Here is a 19,664-nt window from a genome sequence, read left to right as displayed (position 1 = left end):
AGACCGAGCTCATATACCAAGAACGCACCATGGTATCCAAGCATCTGGCTTTGGGGTCAGACCATACGGGGCGGTTATGAATCTCGCGTTTGGATAATGTGCGGGCGGGCCGGACCATCCGTACCCGACCAGTCAGAGACAAACGCTGGTAGTACTCCTATGCAGGTTAGTCTACGTGTTTATGCGTGAGTCCTCAGAATTAAATATTCCTTTCTGTCGGAAAATGGGAAACGTTATCTAAAAGCTAGAAGATTGGCCGAGTCTGCCGCTGCGCTGAGGTATCCTGGACGGTTCATCGCCGCGGATCCCGACACTAGCCTTCAGGTGTCGTTCATTCGCTCCCGCCTTCAAGAGTGTTGTGCGAATCATAAACGTTGCGAGGGCCCAGAATTCTTGAAGATGCCCACGCGAGTCATCGATGTGGGAGAGAGCAGGCCTCCCAGACTCCATGTTACTGGAGATATGCGCGAGCCGTACATGGCGCTTTCCTACTGCTGGGGGCCGTCAAAGGATACTCCTAAGTTGACACACGATACTTTCAAGGCATTCCTCGTTGAACTTCCACTGGCGTTACTAGCCAAGGCTCATCAAGAAGCTATTCAGTTAGCCCGCGCACTTGGCTTTCAGTACCTCTGGATCGATGCCCTTTGTATCATTCAGGGTGACACAGAAGACTGGGCTTTTGAGTCGAGACATATGGAACAGGTTTATGGCAACGCGGGCCTCACTCTTGTTGCCGCACGCTCTGCAGACTCTCGTCTGGGCTTCAGCACACCAAACGTGAAACAAGAGCAACAGCATTGTCCGCTGCCGCTCTCGTCTTCTAGTACCGATGTTGTATACTTTACTCCAGACCGTCGACAAACAACAGGACCTACCAGTACCCGCGGGTGGTGCTATCAGGAAGAAGTCCTTTCTCAGCGCAAGATCATTTTCGCTGAGAATCAGATTGCATATAATTGCCGCACTGGGAGCTCATGGGAGGATGGCTCCAGGAGCATTTGGAACCCAGGGGAAACTAGTCTAAGGCGCGCTTTCCTGTCCGACGCCCCAGATCCGAAAGTTAGAAGGCAAGAAACATTGGCGCAGTGGTATGCGATATTATATGGTTACACGCAGGGGAACTTGTCCAATCCTCACGACATCTTCGCTGCCATAGCATCTATCGCCAGTCTTGCTCGAAAAAATATAGATTCCCGCTACCTTGCGGGGCTCTGGGAAAGCGACATCGCCAGGGGTCTTCTTTGGAAACCGAAGCGGCACATAATTAGCGGCCCCTCGGTCCCTGGCAAACGGCCCAGGTCAGCAATTCTCTCCCTATCAACGGTGGTACGGGCGCCATCATGGTCATGGGCATCTATCGAAGGCCCGATATATCATCGGTTTACGACCAAACGGGAAGCTTCTCGCTTCAACGAATCCGTCAAGCTGAGGCCAGGGGCCGAAAACAACAGATGGACAACGGATGAAGATTGTGATTTGGAAACTTTGCATATACCGCACCGCGAGCTCAGAGTGATGGGGAAAATTGCCAAGGCTTTGGTTCTTGACACATCGGCGGGCGATTACTTTCGCGGCAAAGATTCTTCTAGTTGGTGGGGCCAAAGCATCATAGGCAAGGCAGTAAGGTTCGGTGTTCTTCTTGCTGACGCTGAATGTATGAACGGCGAAGATTCAACGTTGGATGACGATAGCCGTAGCTTGGATGAGAAAGTGGTGGCAATCGGTATGTTCGATGTGGCCGAAGAAGCTACCAAGGTGGTGTGGTGTTTGAATGTCACAGAGAGAGAAGGGCTGATGTTGATCAACCATGGAGATCAATGGAGTCGAGTTGGGTCGTTCCTGTTAGAGAGAGTTTCGTGGCTTGACAGCAAAGATGACAGACAAGTTAGATTGATATGACACATAAGGTAAGTCTATTACATAGAACCTAATTTGGTTCTATCAGAGTTCGACTCTATCTAATGTGAACTTTGTCACTTTCTCAACGATTTCCATAATCTAAGCAATCCACTCGGCCGCACTCGGGATCAACTTCTATGGAGAAGGCCTTTCGAACCTTGAGCTGGTTGTGAAAGTGCCATTTGGAGTGCATCTTCGTAGTTCTTAAGCGCAACCTTGACCATGTATGAACAGCCGAACGTTTGCTTGATCAGCTTGAATCTAATTGAGCCAAGAATATTGTTCGTTATCCGACCGAATAACAGGGCACCAGAAGAGAAGAACAACGGCAACTCTGCTGTTAACACCACGCGGAAACACATGGGAACTATTTGGGCTAATGTCGAACGTCAGGAGAGATACCGGTTGGACCATTCATCGTCCACAATCAACAATCAACCATCAACCATCATCAGACCAAAGCGTAAGGCCAACAAATGTTTGAAGCGACATGCTGACAAAAGACCCGGCGTCGCTCTATAAATGCAAGCTCTAGCAAGCACACTACTACCTCTCACCTACACATTCAAGACCAGGCCACCGGCGTATATCCCACGCAAACAACGGAACCATCACTATCCGGTCTTCTTCTAGGATGAGTGGTAGTCTGCCGACGATGCAAGCACTCCTGATCTGATCATTGAGGCTGTTAACAACTCACTCAGATACCCAAAACACACGGTGGCGCGTATGGTCATCATCTTTTCAGGACGCAGGGCCTTTTCGGAATCTACTAGACGTCCAGAATGAGATCTTGATGGGACTCGAAACGCAGATTTCTGACGGTTGTATTGCATTTTAAGATCCAGTTGATCATGACATGCGATGCCATCGGTGGTATAAGAGACCCTTGACACAGGCAAGATAACTTCGACCCGTGATTGGGAATAACCGTGAATATGATCTAGGAGCCGGACAGAGACGAGGTCAGACGCTAGGTAGAAGGTTATAGCCATCTTTCGGCCCCACCGATCACTCCCACGAGATCAACATATGTGTGTGGTGATAGTCCGACATCAACGTATTGTTTCGGACATTCCTGGCCGCGAAGCTCATCCGCTGAACAAAAACGAGTACCCAACCAGGACGCAAGCTTGTTTGCGAGAGAAAACAATGCCCCGACACTTCTGTCTTTTAAGCATGAATATTCTGCCGCTACCGACCATGCGCTGCGCTCACGTTCGTGCGCACCGTTCTCTCAATGCAGCACTTCGTGATTACTTCTTCTACGAAATGGAAACAGACAGTATAAATAGTGATTTCGGGTAAGGCGGGATCGAATCTGCCTTTGCTCGCGAGCGAATTGTGAAATTGGACATACTGGTCTACACGATACTCCATGAGGATCTAATGCTTCTTAAGGAGGTTTATTGGAATTAGGTAACTTTGTTTATTGTAAGCGAGGGGCTGAATGATTGTAGATGTGCTTGAAGCGCACTTGATCCCCTCATTTCTTGAGTATTCGCCATCGAATACTGGGGAACTATGAGAGAAGGATAGAAATGTCGGTAATGATAATAATTATGGCAACCCTCCATCTTCATGTGAAGTCATGGGACATGCCAGGCGTGATGAATGCCATCGGATATGAAGAAGCACCGATTCGGCGCAAAGAGAACGATGCCAGCAGAGCTTACTGTTGCTGGATATTTGCAGCTGTTGAACATGTCGTCTCTATTTATATGGCCTATGCTGGCACCATTCATACACATGTACAGACAGCGGCCGAGGTGATTGACTGTCCCTGTCGCAAGCGCAAATGAGCGCAGTGAATAGGAAATCCACTGATATCTGTAGGAGCCAATTCACCCAAGTATGAATCAACTCATTCAGCAATAACATCATGTGATTATGCCGAATATATCGAGCACACAGCTCTATATACAGAAAAACGTAAATGACAAGAACAAGGTCTATGGATGTGCCGTCAGGTATCGCGACACGCCACTCTTTTCATGATTCATCCACACCAATCTAACAAATGTTTCCCAACATGGGTATCAATCGCTAATCCAGTATCCAGAACGCCCATCTACTCGCTAGAGGTATCCGGGCTCTTGGGCCCGGGCTCGACCTCCTCCCTCTCACTGTTCGCAATCGCACTCTGCAACGCGCTCGTCAGGTCGACGTGGAAAAGCGGCCTGTTCAGACCGTGCACGACGACACCTCTCCTCCTGGGGCTCAGCTCCTTGCCGCCGCCGCGCTCGTGGTGCATGCCCGACGATGACACGGGGTCGATGTCGTCGTAGACACCACCGGCCTTACCCGTCTCCTCGTCGGCCTGTCTCGCGGCCTTTGCGTGCGACGACATCTCCTTCTCGTTGGCCTCCTTCTCCGCGACGGCGGCGGCGGACTCGGCGCCACCGATCTCGGCCACGCTGAAGATGGACTTCCACCTGTGCTGCAGGCCGTCGCCGCGGTCGGCGGGGTATCCGAAGCCGGCGGCGACGAGGGCGCGCTTGGTCCAGCGGTTGTTGATGCAGGCGATGTGCCAGTTGACCTTGTTCGGGGCAGCGTAGCGGTCGAGTTGGTTGCGGACATCGATGAGTTGTTGGATGGAGGTGAGATCGACGTTGTTGACGCAGCTGAAGTCGAGGATGATGGCCTTGAGGGTGGGTTTGTGCTCGGAGGCGGCCATCTGGGCGGCCGCCTTCTTGGCCTTGCGGGACGGGCCGGGGTCGTTCCAGGGGCGGTCGCCGAGGCTGCCGTAGGCCTCGAGGTTGGTGCGACGCGTGCGGTCGAAGATGTACTCAGTGAAGTACTCGAGGGAATGGCTGGCGTTGGGGTAGTTGAAGCCCTCGGAGAAGCGGTAGATGAAGATGCCGGGGTAAGGCTGGTCGAGCTCGACCTCGGGGTTTGTGCCGTCACCGTGGTCGATGGGGAGGAAGACGTTGCGAGCGGCGTTGTCACCAGCGTCGAAGGTGCCGTACTCGCCAACGACCTGTCTGTGGTCCTCGCCAATGACGTGGTCACCGATAACGGAGTGGATCTTGACCTTGCCGAGGAAGCGACCTTGACCTCTAAGAATGCGCCAGAAGAGAAGGACGGCGGAAATACAGACGGTAGCGTAAATGCCGTTCTCGATGGAGGAGAAGACGGTAACGAAGACACCGATGAAGAAGATGAGAACCTCGAACGGAGAAACACGCCAGAACTGGTAGACAGTGTTGGGTGGCGTGATCAAGTCTCCAACAGCGTGAATGATGACAGCGGCCAGAGATGCGCTGGGAATATAGAAGAAGACAGACGTCAAAGCGTAGATGGCGAGCAAGACGATGAGACCAGTGATGACACCGGCAAAAGGGGTCCTGACACCAGCCTTGGACTTGATGGCTGTACGACTGAAAGATCCGGTAGAAGGGTAGCCGCCGAGGAAGGGGGCGATCACGTTGGTAACACCAATCGCCACAAACTCCTGCGAGGGGTTGATAGTGTAGTTGTTGACACGGCCGAAAGACTTCGAAATCGCGACGTGCTCGATAACCAGGACGATGACACTGGCGGGGAGAAAGGGCAGGAAGGCGCTGATGAGGTCAGTGTCGATCTTCGGGGTACCGACATCCTGGAAACCTGTGGTATTCGTCAGACTATGCGACGGGTAGTCACTGAAGCATAGGAACTAACCTCTTGGAACTGATCCCAAAATCTTGAACATGGGGTTGTCGCGCCTATGCATGTTGACCAACCAGCTGATCATGGTGTACAGCAGAATAACAAAGACTGTTCGCAGTGTTGACAGGAAGAAGAACAGCTTCGACTTCTGAGGATACTTCTTTGCCGCTGTGGTAAAGACGGTTCGGAGGAGGTACAACCACGTCAGCGCAGTCAAGCCCATGACGGCATCCATCTTGGTCTTGGGAAGGTTCTTCAGAGTGTTGATGAAGACCAGGTAGGTGGCTTCGCGTGTGTTGACACCCTTGATGCCCATTAAAGTCGTGAGCTGACCGACGGCGATGCTGATGGCTGAACCGGTCATGAAGGCGGAGAGCGACGTGAGAGAAATCAGGTTGACGATCCATCCCATACGGATCAGACCGATGAACAGAATGATGGCACCGGCGATGATTGCCAATGCTGATGCGATTTGGTGGCCTTCGTACTGAGGAAACTCTGACTGGACATCGGTGATGAGGTTACCGACGACAGTTGACATAACAGCCACAGGCTGGAAATCGTTAGCAAAGTCCGTGAGATCGGTAGACAGGTGAACATACGCCAATAGTAATATCCTTGGAAGTGGCAAAGAACCAGTAGAGGATAACACCCATGAAGGATGAGTAGAGACCAAATTCGGGATCAAGCTTCGCGAGCATGGCGTAGGCCATGCCCTGGGGGACTACCACAGCGCCGACAGTGACACCGGCAACGAGGTCACCCATGAACCACTGCAAGTTGTAGTGACCAATCCAGTTCAGGAAGGGGAACAGAGAGCGGATGTATTCGAGGAATTCTTGGCCGGTAGGGACCAGTTCCAGGAACCACTCTGCTGTTGTCGGCTCCGCCTCGACAAACGTATCTGAGGACTGAACCGAAAAGACGGACTCGCCGCGCAACATCTCTTCGTTCTCTGGGCGGTCAAGCTTGATGCCCAGGACCTTGGCCAGGCCATGGCCGATCTTGTTGGCCATGATGGCAGAGGCTGCGATGAGGGACTAGGTGGTCGGCTGGTACGTTGGGAGCAGGTGGCCAGAGTGAGTCTGAGTATTCTTCAGATGTAGATAGACCCAAGGCTATATAGGCTTGGCTGGGGTTCCTGTGCCACACGATCTGGACCCACGAAAGTTGCCCCGGAAGAAACCGACTTAGCGGTGGGTGAAAGGAATGAGGACCGAGGGTGTGATATGCGGAAGCTGAATGTCGCAAGAAGGAACTAAAGCTCTTTCAGGCCCTGAACCTCGCCGGGGATGGCGCTTTGAGGCAAGAAGAGCGAAATTGACACCTGCCAAAAAGCCCTTGTAAAGTTGCGCAATCGACCAAGGTGATATTAATTGGTCGAGACCCGATTCAATGACGAGGTCGTCGACGCCCCCGACTCAGGGAGTTTGTCGTGATTTGACGGCGTCTGATAAGGGCCAACTGGTGTGCTCGCAACCACGCAGCTGGGTAGGATCGGGGAGTCCGTTATTGCAACAAGGACGACGAGCTGTCAATGTTGAAGGACAGAGAAGTTGCGCGTGCGAGGCGGTTGGTTGATCAACTTTAACGGAAGCTCTTCAAAGCTCTTCGAAGCTCTTCAACCAGTGTGTGAAACGCCGGCAGGCAGGGTTATTAATTGAGTTCAGAGACTTCGGTAGTGGAGAGTGCCAAGGGAGGCTCTGAGTTCTTCCCGCTGGACGAGACGATGGATCTCGTGGGCCAAGAGATGTGGTTCCGGGATGACGGCGGCAGCCAAGAAGAGCAATGCAGCAGCGAGAGAGTGGCCGAGGAGAAGGCGACGGCGAAGAATGAGAAAACCCTGACGAGATGGGGGTGTGAGTGAATCACATCCGAGTGTGACAGCCGGGGAGTAATGGCGCAGCTTTAACAGGCGACAATGTCCCAAGATTGGAGGTAGCGAAGAGAGTGCTTTGTTATGGTGGTGGTTGTATATACACTCCTCCCGCGATGTCCAAACCGGGGCGATGTCGCCATCGAGTCTTTGCCAGACCAAGCTTAGCGGAGCCCAGGATGGGGACGGGATATGCTGCGAGTCCAATTATCTTATACCCACACAAGAGGAGGCATGGGCGTCTTCGGATTGCTTATTTGATGTCGAACTGGCAAGCGAACGGGAGAAGTCCGCATTCCCTTTTTTTCATTAAGCGCCTTTAGACGGAAACAGAACCGCGAGGGGGAAAACGGGCCATGTGAGAAGAAGGCGGTCTCGGAGGACGAGTCGCGTGGTCCCCCCAAGCAAACAGCGTGAAATACAGAGTACCTGGGCTTGGGTGGACGTAGTTGTGTCACAAAAACACGGAAAATATGACAAATGCGTCTCTCAACATGGGAGAAAATTCGGGGTCCTTATCCCCGAGTGGATGTTTTGGAGAATGCCAATGCTCGGAGTGTCGTCAGTCATGGAGCCTGGGCAGAGGTCTGCCTTGATGACAGAAGTGATAATATGGAGATGTTGAAAAATCAGAGCTGATGGTCGGACGAGGTGCTGCAGCTCCGGTGCTTGGTGCTTTCTGTTGCGCAACAGGTGTTCCAACAGAGGGGGTCAGTTCCCCAGCGAACTACCGCTTTGGGTGTGCTGAGTGGCGATCTGGCCAATGAGGTTCAGCTTCTGCAACTCGGCGATGGTGCAATAGCACCCTTGTTTGAGGTGATGGCAAGTGGAGTGGAAGGGTGCAGAGATGCTCAAGCTGATTGGTTCGTTTTTGAGATGGACTTGATCCAAGTGTGGTGCGAAGCTTTGTGGCCATGAATTCCTGCCAGGCCCTTCCCTGAGGTCAGCGGAATTAAACTCCAGAGTCACCGAGCCAGTTGGAACGCCTCACGCAGAACCAGGCCTCAATAGTTCTTTAGACGTACGAATCAGACCGGCCAAATTCGGGCTGGACTCGTCTGGAGGGGATCGTGACAGATGAGTGTGAGTCTGGAGAGGCAGGGGACCGACGGCCCCAGGTTCGACAGTGATGGGGGAGTCGGAATGGATGGGGAGCTGTCAAGCCGGAAAGCGGGAGTGACTCTGGCATTCTGCATTTCGAGTTGAGATTCGAATTGCCCACTGGCTCCGTCGGGCGGGTGTGGTTGCGGATGACCACACGTCATGGTCCCCAGCATGTACCGGATGCCAAGACGCTGTATCGTGCATGACGAAAACGTTGCGACACGTGCGGCTGACATAAGATCGGCGGCGTCAATATTCTTCCAAGCCGAGCCTACAGCCACACACTCACTTACTAACTGTGGCTAGTGCGAGGGAGTTTGTCGCGTCCGTGGCGCCTCCATTTTCATTTCTCTGGGCGTCCAGCTCAACAAAATGGAATCCATCTTCACAGCTCGGGATACCCAAGCCAGTCGAACCCCTTTCTTGTGCATTACCAGCCACCTGGACTTTTGGCCGTATGCCCCCAGGTTAAAGAAGCAAGCAGAACGACGATAAGTGAGATCACTGAGCCGTCGAAAAGGGGTCTCGTGCACTGAGACTTCAATCCTTGAGGTTGGCTCCTTTCCTCGAATTGCCCTCTTCGGTTGAAGCTCAGTGCATTGGCCACTCAGGAGCCGTAGAAGGCGGCAGCTGAAGGCCTGTGAGGCACCCGGGACGCGAAAAAACACGGCGGCTGGTCCGTCGCGAAGGCCCCTGGGCTCCGGTCCCCTCATCTCACCGGGCAACTGAGCCGCCTTAGTCAGACAGCAAACAACCAGCACCAGCAACACCAAGCCCTCCGCCATCGTGTCGTTGCACTGCTGGTCATCGCCAACACCAAAATCTGCAATCACCAACCTCCTCACCCCGCCCTGGGCCAAAAATAGTAGCCCACGAGGTGTTCGTCACCTCGCTACGCTGTAGTTGCCCCCTTTTTTTTCTGCTGGGCGTTGCAGTTTGTTCTTGCCTGGACCCCTTTTGTCTGAATATTCTCGTATAATTCGTTGTAATTCTCGATTCATAGAGTGAATGTACCAAATCCCCCCTTGCCCTCTTATATATCATTCGCAAAGATGCCGCCGAGTCCGACAAGAGACCCGTTTACCGGGCCCCCGGCGACACACGCCTTTGTGCAGACGCACGCGACCACCGAGCTCCTTCCTCCCCCGTCCCCACGAACGCATCGCGCCTTGCGCAAACTGCAGTCCGCGCACAATCTTGGCTCCAAGGCTGCTCTCCAGCTGCAGCCCCTCTCGCAACCTTCCCTGATCGCGCAGCAGCGATTGACCCAACGCAGTATCTCCCCTACGCGACGCGATGCGAGTTCGTCCTCTGCCATGAACCTGAACAGATCACCGCAACGTGGACGATCCAACAGCGATGCGACGAGCCAACACCACTTGAACGCCCTAGCTGCCACCAAGCGCAGCATGATGGGTATCAACCCGCGATATGTGAATATGTCGCTGAACCAACTTATCAAGGACGGGCCGACAGATGGTGACACCGTCGAGGCATTGGGAATGGCACGCCGCAAAGTCCTGAGCGAGGGTATCAAGAGTGACAGTGACGGCATGGTAAACTTCCCCTTGCTTTCCCATTCGACATCTTCCTCAAGCTAACGTGTCATTGAACAGTCAACGTTGCGCATCTATGTTTGGCTCATCCTCCTCGACACCCCCGTCCTCCCTACCGACGATTATCTCGCCCTCATCCACCGCGGCGCGTCCCCAGCATACTCCAAAATCCGTAACGACACTTTCCGCACCCTCACCACCGATCCTCTCTTCCGCAGACGCGTCAGCGAGGCGAGTCTTATCCGTCTTCTCAACGCCGTTGCTTGGCGCCTGCACGATTCCCGCGAGATACAGCGCAGCCGCGACCGCGACAGGTCCCTTAGTCGACCCAGCACCGGACGCAGCTCTATATCACACGACAGCTCGACCTCGACGACCACCGCGCATTCTACCAACCCCGCCTCGCCGTCTGCTAGAAACCGGGCTCGTGCCTTGACGCTGACAACCGAGGGTTCCGAGTCCAGCCACGCGGCCGAGCCAGGAACATATGTCCAGGGCATGAACGTGTTGGCCGCGCCATTTTTGTACGCTGCGCGCAGTGAGGCCGAGGCTTTCACTGCTTTCTACACGCTTCTCACGCGGGAGTGTCCAGGGTACATTCGAGGCGCTATGGACGGCGTGCACAAGGGCTTGGCTTTGGTGGACAAGGTCTTGGCGACTGTTGACTCCAAGTTGAGCGGATATCTTCATTCCAAGGGCTTGACGGCTGAGATCTATGCCTTCCCCTCGGTTCTGACTTTATGCGCCTGCACGCCGCCGTTGCCCGAAGTCTTGCGACTGTGGGACTTTTTGTTCGCCTACGGTCCTCACTTGAACATTCTATGCATCGTGGCCCAGCTGATGGGTATGCGGGACCAATTGATGAGCTCGCCAAGGTATGAAACTTGATCGATCCTTGACAGCTGGAAGACTAACTTTGGACAAGCCCCAATAAGCTACTGCGCTCATTCCCATCGCTTCAGGCGGATAAGATTATCGAACGCACTCTCTGGATCATACAGAGAATACCAGACGACACCTACGCCGCCATTGTGTCGCACGCCCAGTAATCGTCCCGATCTCGAAGACTGGACGGGAGACCGAGCCTCGACGCAGATGAGCTTCTAGTGGCATATTTCTAAACGACAGACACGTCCGGCCAGCGGCGGCGCCCGCGTAAGCTGGAGACGAAAAGCCACGACCAGTACAGGGGCACGGAAGACGAAACAGCGATTCCTTTTTGTCTTGAACGTCGCAACGCATTGTACATTACGAAAGAACTTTAACGACTTGATGATGGGAGCACACACAAAAAACGAACGATGGGGGGTAACCGAAACGAGGCTTAATGATACAATGCAGCCACGGGTCCAGGAACACGAGAAGCACGAGTATAGGGGCGGACAGATGATGTCCGCCTCATGTTATATATGTTCAACTTACTTAATGCGATTTCACGTCTACGAACACGAGTAGTGATCTACTTTCCAAATTTGGTGTGGACCGGCTGTGGCGATGGGTGGCGGCGTCGCGGTTTAAAGGGCCGGCTTTTGCCCAGCTTTGTAGTGTGCCCGACCATGTTTGTGCTGCTTGGACAGGCATTCTTGACTCTTCAATGTGAAAGGCTGTGTCGAGGGCAATAAGATGAGCTTTGCTAGTCGCTTTGCGGACATGATGTCGAAACGTACTCGGCTTCCCTCATCTTACTCATCGCCATATCCTGCAACAATAAGCAAAGCCGGCAATACTAAAAATCCAAACACGTTCACACTATTGCAACGATTGGATGGCAGCGGACTTGGTATCATTGACGCAGGCTCCAGTTACCTATAACGAGTCTGACTGTCTCAATGACGCCAGACGACGAACGCAAAGCCGTGGAAGTCACGTTGTGCGAAACAAAAGTCCCAGTACCAAGGCCGTTGAAGTTGGAATTTATAGGCCGTCACTCTGCATTCCGTCAACGAGTGGTCTATACACGACTGTAGCACGAAGGACGCGATGATAGACTGGGCCATCGACCTCCAAAGAGCCCAGTTTGAGACTAAGCCGTTGATAATCGCTTTGTTATAAAGACTATAATATGCGGACCACTTGTGCGTTCCCCGCACCGAAGTTCGTCAAGCCGAAATTCGAGTGTGCGCGGATCGAAACCGGCTCTCTCGGGATAGGCCACGCACGGAAAGTGATGAAGTCAAGGCCGCTAAACATCACCGAGACTCTGATCGTGCTCGTCTTTTAACAAGCCTGTGTTTCTCTTTTTATATACTGGTACGAATGATCACAGATCAACAAGGGCGACCATGGACACAGCTGGCTGGCTGGGTTGTGGGCAGCGGGCGGTCGACTCCGTGAAATCGACATCCTTACAGACGGCCGCAGGACGATCATTAGGCGCTCATAATACTCTTTAAAGAACGTTGCCCTATCTTACGATTCTTACGATCGGCTTCGCACGGCTGTTAATACGTGCTCTGCGCGAGGATCTTTGACGTAATCAGTGGTGTTTTTATAACGAGATCGTCGTGTACTACCCCATGTCCGTCATGCAGGTCGATGACATGGCTTGAGGCGTGGCATAGCAATATGAGGCTGCCATTTGTCGAGACGTGTATTCACGTTCAATGCATGTAGCTATCACACTGAACTTCCGTTTTTCAACGGTGTGTGCCTCACAGGCAGTACCTCTCAACTCGGCCTGATATAAACGCCGAGGCACCACCACGAAGTTGTTACGGGCTCAGACAGATTGTTATTGAGGCTGTCTGACATTTGCCGTTTGATGATGGATGTTCGGTTGTGTCGTGGAACTGACCTAAGGTGTATCGGATGTGCCACTCATCCAGCAGTGCAGGTGGCTAGCTTTGAGACGCTAAAACTCAACTCACTCTGCATAGTGGCAGTAATAACCGCCGAGTAGTAATGAACGGCGACGGATGCTCTCATCTGCAGAAGAGCCGGGTCAGCTTTTCGTTGGACATACCTCTGTGAAGGCCGGCCACTTTAGTGAATAGGTAGTGGATCGTCTCACCCAACTTGGCAATACCCCTTAGTTTGTGCAAATGTAAATTTCGATGATTAACTTCATATATGTCGCAATCTCGACCGTCTTTCCACGGTGTCGCACCCGATGTGTTGAGAGCGTACTGTGGTTAATCGGCAACCTCACCTCGTTGGACGTAACTGATGCATCCCATTGCCTGATCAGCTCTTCTCTTCGAGCAACGCAGCTGCCGGTCAAGACGGATGGTCCTCGGTGAGAGTTCTGTCTCCTATAAAACCATAAGTTGACTAGAATTGCATTAAAACTTCAAGATGGCTTGTCGTGCGTTTGCGGGACACGACGGCAAGATCGGGTTTCCACAGAACCAGCCGCCAGATATGTTCCGAGTTCGGCGTTGTAAGCTCTCGGTACTGAACATACAATAAATATTTCGGCGGTGATATCCGTCGTTAATATCTTCGATTGGTTATCATGTTTGAGTATTCGTCGCTTCTTGGTTCTGCATACGATCATCCTCGTTTCAAGACCGAGACGGGTACGGGACATGGTGCTTCATTCCATTCACCTGGAAAGGGGCGGAAATGATGGAGGATCCTACCGTCGGGTCCTCAGTGAACATTGCAGCATCCTGAAAAGTGCTATAAATGCTTTGGTCAGTTGGATTTCGAGGTTACGATGGAGCGCGAGGTTGCGGCATCTTGGAGAGGAACCATCTGCTTTGTATGAGACGTTTTCGGAGAAAAGCACATCATAGGTCATCACGCAGACCGTGATAACCGCGACTCCAGTTCTGTATGTCTTCGTTCTTTGACCACGGTAGGTACCTGAAAGCATTCCAACAGAGTCTTCCACCTTAGCTCTGTCACCTATATATACCGGGCAAGCCCTCCTGCGGCTGAGAAGGGCAACCATAGGCGGGGTTTCCTCTCTTCATCAAACCTGGCATCGCGTCTTTATGTGACGGACGACTCATGTCACCTGTATGATTATGAGGGTTGATGTTGGAAGCACACATACTATAGCACAGCCAGGGGCTAAGAGTTCCAGTCACCCACCCACCCGGATACTCTCAAAACATCACAGAGCACTGAAGGACGAGGATTGCGAGCTGTTCGAATCGTACCAGACGATCTGAATGAAGCCGGCTTCGGCCGGCTTTATGAAATGAAAACTGCAAGAGTTTTTCCGACGTCCACTGAGAGAGAAGGAAATGGAGACCAGAAACAAAAAGAAAGGGTCGGGATCAATCTAAGTTGCCGACGACTACTAAGAGAGCGATTCCGCTGCCGAGTAACCGACCGACCAACTAAAGCAAACCCGGCACCCTGCGTAGAAGTTCTACCGGTGCGCGTCAGTTCGCCGGCGTTCAAACTCTGAGGTTAATTCGCGGGCGCGTCCGAACGGAGGAGGTGTCGGGGTGTGGCGGGCACACGGAGCAACCTGCGGTCTCGCCGGTTGACGGGGGTCCAGACTCAGTAGACCGTCCGCCGTTGTCGGAAAACAGACGGGTTCCTCTGAGAGTATATCGCAATCTCTCTATCAGCCATCGAAATTGATATCGTACGTGGTAGTCACGGAAGCAGAAATATACTCTTCGGATATCCTCCCGGGATTCGCAAGCAAAAGCCGGGGCGTGGGACCGGCGCCGCAACCTGCGGCCCCACATCTCCGCTGCCGAGTCCCGCGACGCTGGTAAACCGTCCAAACACTAACATCACATGAAACATTTCATCGGTCCGAGCAGCTACCCATCCCCCCCAGTCAGATAGCGAGCTGCGACAAGTGACAGACGACACTTTTCCCCAGTCAACACCCTGGCAAGATGATCTTTGAACTAGCAGCCCAGTCGAAACAAGTTCCCGCAGGCTACATACACTAGGTACTGCGTATCCAAACCGGCGCCATCTCTCCTCGTCCCACACATGCATTCTGCCGCATACGGGGACGCAAAGGGGCAGACACAACCGCCAGAGCCGCATACAGACGTCGACATATCTCCCAGAAAAGCATCCCCCACACTCCGCATCGAACCCAAGGGCCCAAGGGTCTCTGTCGTACCCACAGAGACGTCTAACCTAGGGGCCCTTCCCCGCCGTCGACGTCACCAATTGAGGACAGAAACCCACGAACCCAAACTTTCTGTCCTCCGAACACATCGCGTCGTCCCCTCTCTCTCTGTTTCATCGCCGCGCTGACAAGTGCACAAACAGGCACTGTCCCTGTCAACGCTCCGGATCGACCAACCGGGGCCCTCCAGCCTCGAATCGCATCGTTATATGGCATCATGTCGCTTGGGGCATGACTAATCAGGATAAATAATGGGTTTTATAATGAGTATCTAAATAGTAAAGCCCTCCAGCCTCGAGAGGGAAGATCCTCACGTTGAACGGTCCGCTTATGTTGCCGTGGGCGGATAGCCCTCCCGCTGTTGCCTTTGACTTTGACCCGTCACGCGGTCGCCCTATGCGCCTTATGCTTGTCCCTGAGCAATGAAGCGCCGCGGCGGCACACCATCAGCAATGTGGAAGATACCGACGTCTTGGCTCGACATATGACGATCGAATGTCTATTCATGACCCAAGATCCCCGTCCGTGCCACGACCGCACTTACTCGCGGGGACATCATCCGAGCGGCGACTGCATACATTACCTCGTTCTCGGCAGGCGGCTTCTGAAGGGCGTTTGATAAGGTTGGCACTAGTCACCGGAAAAGGATGTTCATGAGTGAAAGATGAAGTCAACTTTTGTCATGGACTAGCTATCTAGTCCTGGTATCATCTAAACTTCGACCAAAGGGCAGTATGTACAGGATTGGAAAGGTGCTCTGCCATATTCCGCGCTGGATCCGGCGTTGCTCATTACGCGTGAAGAGAAAAATGTGTTAGGCCCGATGATGAAGGCCATGTTGCTTGCTTGTGAAACCAAAAACTTGGACGCCGTCTAGCCCGGAACGATGTGCTGAATCACATTGGAATAGGTGCAGATAATCATGGTCGCTCTCCCAACTCTTAGAAAGGTCCTCAAAGCGCGAACATGACGGCAGCGAAGGCCGCAATGACCCACGAGACGGAGGCACCACTGACGGAAGCAGCGCCAGGGAAGGGGACACTAGAACCAGTGGTGCTAGGAGATGAGGTGGGAGTAGGAACGACACCAGTGCCGGCGACGGCGGAGGTGGTAGTGGTGCAGTTGTCGTGAGAGTCGGGCTTAGAAACGAGCTTGAAGTTGGCGCAGGTGATACGGGTCTTGTTGGCGTAGTGGAAGACGAAGCTTCGGTTGCCGAAGAAGGAGCCGGGACCCTCAACGATGGAGAGGTAAGGGTCGACGTAAGTCTTCTCGTAGCCATCCACGCCCACGGCGCCGTGCTTGCCGCTCAGATCACCGGTCTGGCAGGTCTCTGGCTTGGAGGAGTCGCAAGCGGTGGCCTCGCCACGGATGTAGGGGTCCTGGTGAGCGAGGGTCTTGGTGCAGTTGCCGTTCTCGGGAACGGGGTCAACGTGGATGTGGTAGGCTGTTATGTATTAGATGATGGACTTGTACGAGAGAGTGTATCAATAGCTTACGGAATGGGCCTCCTTCCGTGGGAAGGTTGGAGAATTTGACCTTGAATTCGACGCCCTTTCCGTCCGGAGCCGACATGGCAACGATGGAACCCTTCACGTTGCTTTCCAGAGAACCCTTGAAGAATGGCTCCTCGGGCAGAACCGCCTCGTACACATAGCCCGCGGGGTTGCTGACAACAGCGGCATCACCGAGTTCCTATTCGAGTAGTGTTAGTATCGAGACGTCATTTCCAAGACGAACGTGGACATACGCCTGTGGTTTGAGCGGCAACGTGGCTAACAGCCACAGCTGCGATGGCAGAGACGATAGACTGGGCGCGCATAGTGGCCTCGTGACGACTTTGAGTGCTGAGGGGTAGGATGATTTGAGGAATATAGGTTGGGAGGTGTTGATCAAGGACGGGCTTGTGAGCGAGGACGCAGATCAGAAGTGGAAGGGGCTGAAAGGTTCTTATGAAGCAAGGACCGCTAGCTCGCCGAGCACCGGAAAGATCAAGTGCGAGTGGAATAATATAGACTTATTGCGGTAAAGAGTGGAGGTTGAGGAAGGAACTCTAATGGAGTGATCTGCGGTAGGCTGACGAGGGTATTGGGCTGCTTTCCTTATATGGCCCACATGCGAGAGGTGATGAGGATAGGATTAGCGAAGATCCAATATGGAAGGCCCCTTGGCACATATGTATTATTTCACTGACAAACTGAACATGCCCCCAGCTTGCACTACCCATTTCAGGTTAATCAAAGAAAGGAACGGGGGCCAGAAGCAGCGAGAACTTCGCATACTCAGTACATCGGATGCTCTGAGCCATCATCGTGTGCAACTGGGGTGAACGGCACCTAGCCGTCGGCGCATCTTAGCGAGGAACCATGTCTCTCGCAAGGTACGTATCGCACGTCCACTATGCAGGGGTTTCCCTTGAATAGATCCTGTGTGACGAAAGTAGAGATGATGGATGGGAGAGAAGGGACAGGCAGGCAGTGGACGGGTAGTTCAGAGGGGGCGGGGAGGTTGTCGTTGCTGCAGCTAAGCTCACGGCCTCGACGCCCAATGGACGGAACGGATACGTCGGTTTTCTGTCTACCTGCATGCTTCTGCGGTAAGACCGGAGAACCAACCTCGGGGCCATGCAACTATGTTCGATACAGCCGCAAAGATGGAAGGGATACACACAGAGGACGCCGAAATCTGCTAGGCATTCTGCCAAAATTGGCACTTTACTCGTTGGAGTGAAATGCGGAAGCAGGTTCCATCGGGAGCAGAAGCGACGGCGGCAGGGGAATCCGTTGGCCCCCAGCTCAAGAGAGTCAGGGATTCGCATCTGGGCTGCATGTCGGTACCTTAGACAAAAACAAATAGATGGTTGGCAGTGTCTGACTTTGTTTCTCGTACCTCGATCAGCACGGCGCCACCTGGAGACCAGTTGCCGTCCCTGCCAATCGGATTGAGACAGAGTTCCATCAAAGAAACGTGCCGATATGGGGTCTCGGAGGGTTTTTGCCAGCAAATGCTTGGTCGCTCTGTCACTCTGTCCACAGGATGCGAATAGCCGCCTGGGTGAGCAGGGCTGACGAGTCAATCGCCAAAGAAGAACCAAGAGAAAGACGCCAAGCGGTGCCGCAGCATGCCGCAGTGTGCTGCGTTTCTGTGTGTCAGGGCAAGGCAAACCAAAGAAACAGCCCAAACTGCCTGCAGCTGCAGTGGTGACGACCCCGCCAACACCAACCTCCAGTTTATCCAGCCTCTTCTTTCACCATGACAACGAGTTTTGTTGGTTGGACCTGATGGTGTTTCGATTTGCAGGTCCTTTCGTCGACGTCAGCACGGGGTCAGTAATTAGAACATCCAGAAGGTCGCTTAAACGCCGAGGGCGCATTGGCGTGTGCCCGTGACGGATGGCGGTGCTTGTTGGAGGGTGTGTGATGGTGATGAGTTGTTGGTGGAAGGACGCCAACCCAACGAGGAACCCGTGGAATGGGAGTCGAGATTAGAGTACGAGTGGAGCCGCCGTGGGATCCCGGGGCCTCGCTTCAGGCCGTCGTGGGCTGTGGACCACCGAAAGTGACCCTGAGGTGACAACCTCCATCATCCCTCCAGTTCGGCCAGGCCAGCCGCCCCCAGACCCCAAAATTCAACAGCAGAACGAGCAGCCATCAACCCTCCATTTCATCACCATTTCAGTTACTACGTAGTGACCGCAGACTGAAGTGAGCCATGGCACCCTCGCAAAATGTTCGCTGCATCCAAGCGCGCTGTCTCGCCCGCTCGGATACGTCTGTCATCTTTTCTAGCTTACTACGTAGTAGGTAGCCTTACCTCACAGAAACCTCGTTGGCGTGTTTCGAATGACAACGTCTTTCTGCAAGGTCCCGTATTCATCTGGCTCTTTGCAGCTTACAGGGACACTCGGAACCCATGAACCCGGCCAACTGCTGCAAAATGCCTGTTGAACGGTAGTACGGATGATCGATGGAGGTAATGGTTTCGTGGGACATAGACTACGCTGCTTTTCCGCTCTGCTCCCCAAGAAGCCTTATTCCTTATTCCCTTTCCCTTTGTTTCAGAACAGCCCTTGCAGTTTGTGTTTCCGGGGTTCAACAAGAAAGGCAGACCTCGCCGTGATATCCGGCCGTCAGCCCGTTCCTCGAACGACTTAGATGACGATGCTGCTTAGTGGCACTTCGCCGCAGACACCATGGCGCAACTGCGAACATTCGTAGCAAACGGCAAACAACATGGCCAGTATCATGATCCGTTCATAATCTCGCCAAATTCAGCGTTCAAAGAAAAGCCCTGCGCAGCATGGTTGCTCAACACCAACGACAAACATGCCTTTAATATCCCGTCATTTTTAGCAAACGTTGTGTCCGTGTCACCAACAAAGAAACGCCCCACTGGTCTGATTTGTTTCTCCCGGTGTGACTTTGCCAATGTTTCCTTCCCATTATTGCATGTCGCATCCAAATTGCCGTCTGGCTCAGCTGTCTCTCCTCTTGCCACGCGCGCTTGCAATCGTTGGACGGCAACTAAA

General features: G+C 53.2%; 3 protein-coding genes across 3 annotated transcripts; 1 reads left to right on the top strand and 2 right to left on the bottom strand.

Moving 5' to 3' along the window:
- Positions 1 to 3,973: 3,973 nt before the first annotated feature.
- CkaCkLH20_03278 (sulfate permease) lies at positions 3,974 to 6,569 on the bottom strand (the record flags this gene model as incomplete). The annotated part of the gene is made up of 3 exons (XM_038885997.1): positions 3,974 to 5,511; positions 5,566 to 6,106; positions 6,156 to 6,569. The coding sequence occupies 3 exons, from the start codon at positions 6,567 to 6,569 to the stop codon at positions 3,974 to 3,976; spliced, it is 2,493 nt and encodes an 830-aa protein (XP_038748506.1).
- A 3,016-nt stretch (positions 6,570 to 9,585) lies between these two features.
- On the top strand, positions 9,586 to 11,138 carry CkaCkLH20_03277 (mitotic check point protein; the record flags this gene model as incomplete). Its single annotated transcript, XM_038885996.1, has 3 exons — positions 9,586 to 10,089; positions 10,150 to 10,964; positions 11,015 to 11,138. 3 exons carry the CDS (start codon positions 9,586 to 9,588, stop codon positions 11,136 to 11,138), a joined length of 1,443 nt encoding a protein of 480 aa, XP_038748505.1.
- Positions 11,139 to 16,092: 4,954 nt separating this feature from the next.
- Positions 16,093 to 16,958, bottom strand: CkaCkLH20_03276 (superoxide dismutase; the record flags this gene model as incomplete). Its single annotated transcript, XM_038885995.1, has 3 exons — positions 16,093 to 16,583; positions 16,636 to 16,831; positions 16,887 to 16,958. The coding sequence occupies 3 exons, from the start codon at positions 16,956 to 16,958 to the stop codon at positions 16,093 to 16,095; spliced, it is 759 nt and encodes a 252-aa protein (XP_038748504.1).
- Between the last annotated feature and the right edge of the window lie 2,706 nt (positions 16,959 to 19,664).

Source organism: Colletotrichum karsti (assembly GCF_011947395.1).
Source record: "Colletotrichum karsti strain CkLH20 chromosome Unknown Scaffold8, whole genome shotgun sequence".
NCBI classification, from domain to species: domain Eukaryota; kingdom Fungi; phylum Ascomycota; class Sordariomycetes; order Glomerellales; family Glomerellaceae; genus Colletotrichum; species Colletotrichum karsti.
The sequence above is the reverse complement of the archived record's forward strand: the minus strand, read 5'-3'. Positions and strand labels throughout refer to the sequence as shown.